Source organism: Notolepis coatsorum, assembly GCF_963971535.1.
Source record: "Notolepis coatsorum genome assembly, chromosome: 10".
Lineage (NCBI taxonomy): Eukaryota > Metazoa > Chordata > Actinopteri > Aulopiformes > Paralepididae > Notolepis > Notolepis coatsorum.
In genome coordinates, this window is record NC_140174.1 from 102,518,989 (window position 1) to 102,521,907 (window position 2,919).

General features: G+C 45.5%; 1 protein-coding gene across 1 annotated transcript in view; it reads right to left on the bottom strand.

Moving 5' to 3' along the window:
* The window catches only part of LOC311235661 (adhesion G-protein coupled receptor V1-like), a gene marked incomplete at both ends in the record, with an annotated part of 226,226 nt that overhangs the window by 222,697 nt on the left and 610 nt on the right, over positions 1-2,919 (bottom strand). The window contains 4 exons of the mRNA XM_084323125.1: positions 618-955; positions 1,592-1,822; positions 2,046-2,159; positions 2,882-2,917. Coding sequence (XP_084179251.1) covers positions 618-955; positions 1,592-1,822; positions 2,046-2,159; positions 2,882-2,917 — 719 coding nt within the window. The remainder of the gene's footprint in view (positions 1-617; positions 956-1,591; positions 1,823-2,045; positions 2,160-2,881; positions 2,918-2,919) is intronic.

Here is a 2,919-nt window from a genome sequence, read left to right on the forward strand (position 1 = left end):
TTTTTGATTCGCGCGTGCATGTTATTCGTGCATGGACCTTTTTAACTCTTTCAGAGTGGCATTTCCGGTGTCAAATGGAAAAAAATAAATAATGAAATTATATACCAATGATGTAAACTACCCATAATTGATCAGTAGGGTTTAACCTAGAGGTTGGGCTTTAAGTACAATTTCAAGCTACTTGTACAGCACGTTTGAGTATTTTCATTTTAGGGAACTTTATACTTTTACTCCACTACATTTATCTGACCCCATCAGTTACTAGTTACTTTGAAGATTATGTATGAAGATTATATACTTTGTGTGAACATGATATACTTTCACAGAGGACATAATCAGAGCAGCATAACTGGACCACATACCAATTTAATATAACCTTTAGAATAATGTAATGCTCCCAAGCACTGGAATACACAAACGTCATGTAGAATGCATAATTTCACTTTAAGTACATTCAAAAGTACCTCTCTACTTTTACTACAAATAGAATTTGAATGGAAGACTTTTACTTTTAACAGAGTACTCATTTATCTGGGTATTTCTACTTTTACTTAAGTAAAAGAACTGTGTACTTCTTACACCACTGACTCATCAAGAGCAGTTCTCAAAACACTGACCTCCGTGTCAGATCCTCGTTGATGCCGATTGGCTGGGTGAGATGGCTACCGCTGATGGACAGCACCCCGTGGGGCTTGTCATTGGGCTCGATGGTGACCAGCACGGCGTTGGGCGGGACCAACACGGCGTCACCTCTGATGGTCTCCTCCATCAGCACCAGGTGGAAGGACTCTGCGATCTCTGGGATCTCGTCGTCGCTGATGTTGAACAGCAGGTTCACCTGGTAGACGAACGGCGGGAACGTCACGGTCCGGACCGGCTGCAGGTCCAGGAAGTCCACCCCCGGAGTGGCGCTGCCCGCTCCATCACCGCTCACCACCATGTAGTCCACAGACACCTGATGACAATGTTTTATGACTTTTATGATCATAAGAACATGTCAGTGTTGCTCTTTAGATGAGAATGTCGTTTTCATTTAGCGAGTAAAGATTATTATTAATTTTTTTTTTTTTAAGTTACTACACTGCCCCCCCGCAGAAGCTAACCGCAGTGACAACATTTTGAGTGAAATTGAATCTGTTTTATCTTGTGACAAAGTTTCAGAGTTCAATCTTGCTCAGTTTTAGAGGATAAGGGATATACATATACTACAAAATCACTGGATTGTCAAAGAAGCCATTTATCTAAATTGCACTGTTTGTATAGTTACTGCGGTTAGCTTCTTTTTCCTTAACCTTTAATTTACCAGGTAAGTCATTAAGAACAAATTATTATTCACAATGGTGACATGGCAAAATGCACAGGGCAGGGGGTAAAAGAAATTAAACAGAGTTAAAACAGAACAAGATTAAAACAAGTTAAACAGAGCAAAACAACAGTCCCAACAGGAGGGCAGCACACAGGGCAGTACACACCTGCACTGAATACATCAGCATACACTATAATGGGGATCTGAACCCACAACCACCCCCCAAAAAAAAAACAAGAAAACAAGCAAATAATTAGAAGGAATCATTAAGAAGAAAAGAGTGACCTCAGTGTCATCGGAGCCGACCAGCGACCCGTCCTCGGCCAGGCGCCCGCGGGTCACGGCGAGCAACAGGACCCCGGCGGTCTCCAGCACCGCCAGCACGGACTGGGAGAACCGCAGCGGGCTGTCATTACGACGGATCCTCAGCCGGACACTGCTGCCGTTGGAGCTGAGCAGAGCCCCACCCGCCACGCCCGTCAGCCTGACTGCAAACACCTCATCATCCTCTGGGATCTGGACCACAGGGCAGCGAGGACGCCCACAAATAACAACAGCAGAGAAAGCGGTTACTGAACTGTAACTTGAATCAAAAGACGTCGGTACTATAAATGCTGAATAAATCCAGTCTGTGTGGTTTGGCTTTTTCTGGTCAAGATTCAAAGGTAATATAATTGCGTTAGCTAAAAGGTCTGTGTGTGCGACGTAATGATGATCCAATTGGGAGTTCTGTCAGGACCTGGTCATCCTGGATGAGGAGGCTGAAGACCACCACAGACCTCCCTGGAGGGATGGTGATGTTCCCTCTGTCTGGAATAAGATCCTCAATGGCAGGGTTAGGACCTCCAGAGATCTGCCAAGAAGATAGAATCATAGTATTAGACTGATGGTGTGTGTGTGTGTGTGTGTGTGTGTGTGTGTGTGTGTGTGTGTGTGTGTGTGAGTGTGTGTGTGTGTGTGTGTGTGTGTGTGTGTGTGTGTGTGTGTGTCTGTGTGTGTGTGTGTGCGTGCGTGCGTGCGTGCGTGCGTGCGTGCGTGCGTGCGTGCGTGCGCGCGCGTGTGTGTGTGTGTGTGATCAGACAAGTTGACAGATAACACTTTTTACTAACAGAAATGGCCTGGGTGTAATATCAGTTGCAGGGGAGGGAGGGTCAAACCTGGGATGCCTTGCTCAAGGGCACCTTGGTGAGAAATACTCATTCACTTCATACTCATTCACTTCATACTCATTCACTTCCCCTGCTTAGTTTTTCCCAGCTAGTCCATAGAATCAAACCAGCAAGCCTTCTGTCACAAGCCCATTACGTTAACCTCTAGACCTCTTAGCTACTGTCCATGATCCCTGTCCGTGCATGGCTGTTTCTCTTTGTGTGTCTTTGTGTGTCTGTGTGTGTGTGTGTGTGTGTGTGTCTGTCTGTCTGTAATTTAATGCAACACTACTATTTACAGATAAACCTCCATTACACCACCGTAATCGCCTTAACGACCCAGCGTCCCTCGGCTTGACCCCTGTCAGATCGAATGAACCTAATGACCCTAGAGGTCAGTCTGTGGCTCAGTAGATTGACCTCTCACCTCAAAGTTCACAGTCACAGTCCCATACGTCCCCTTCT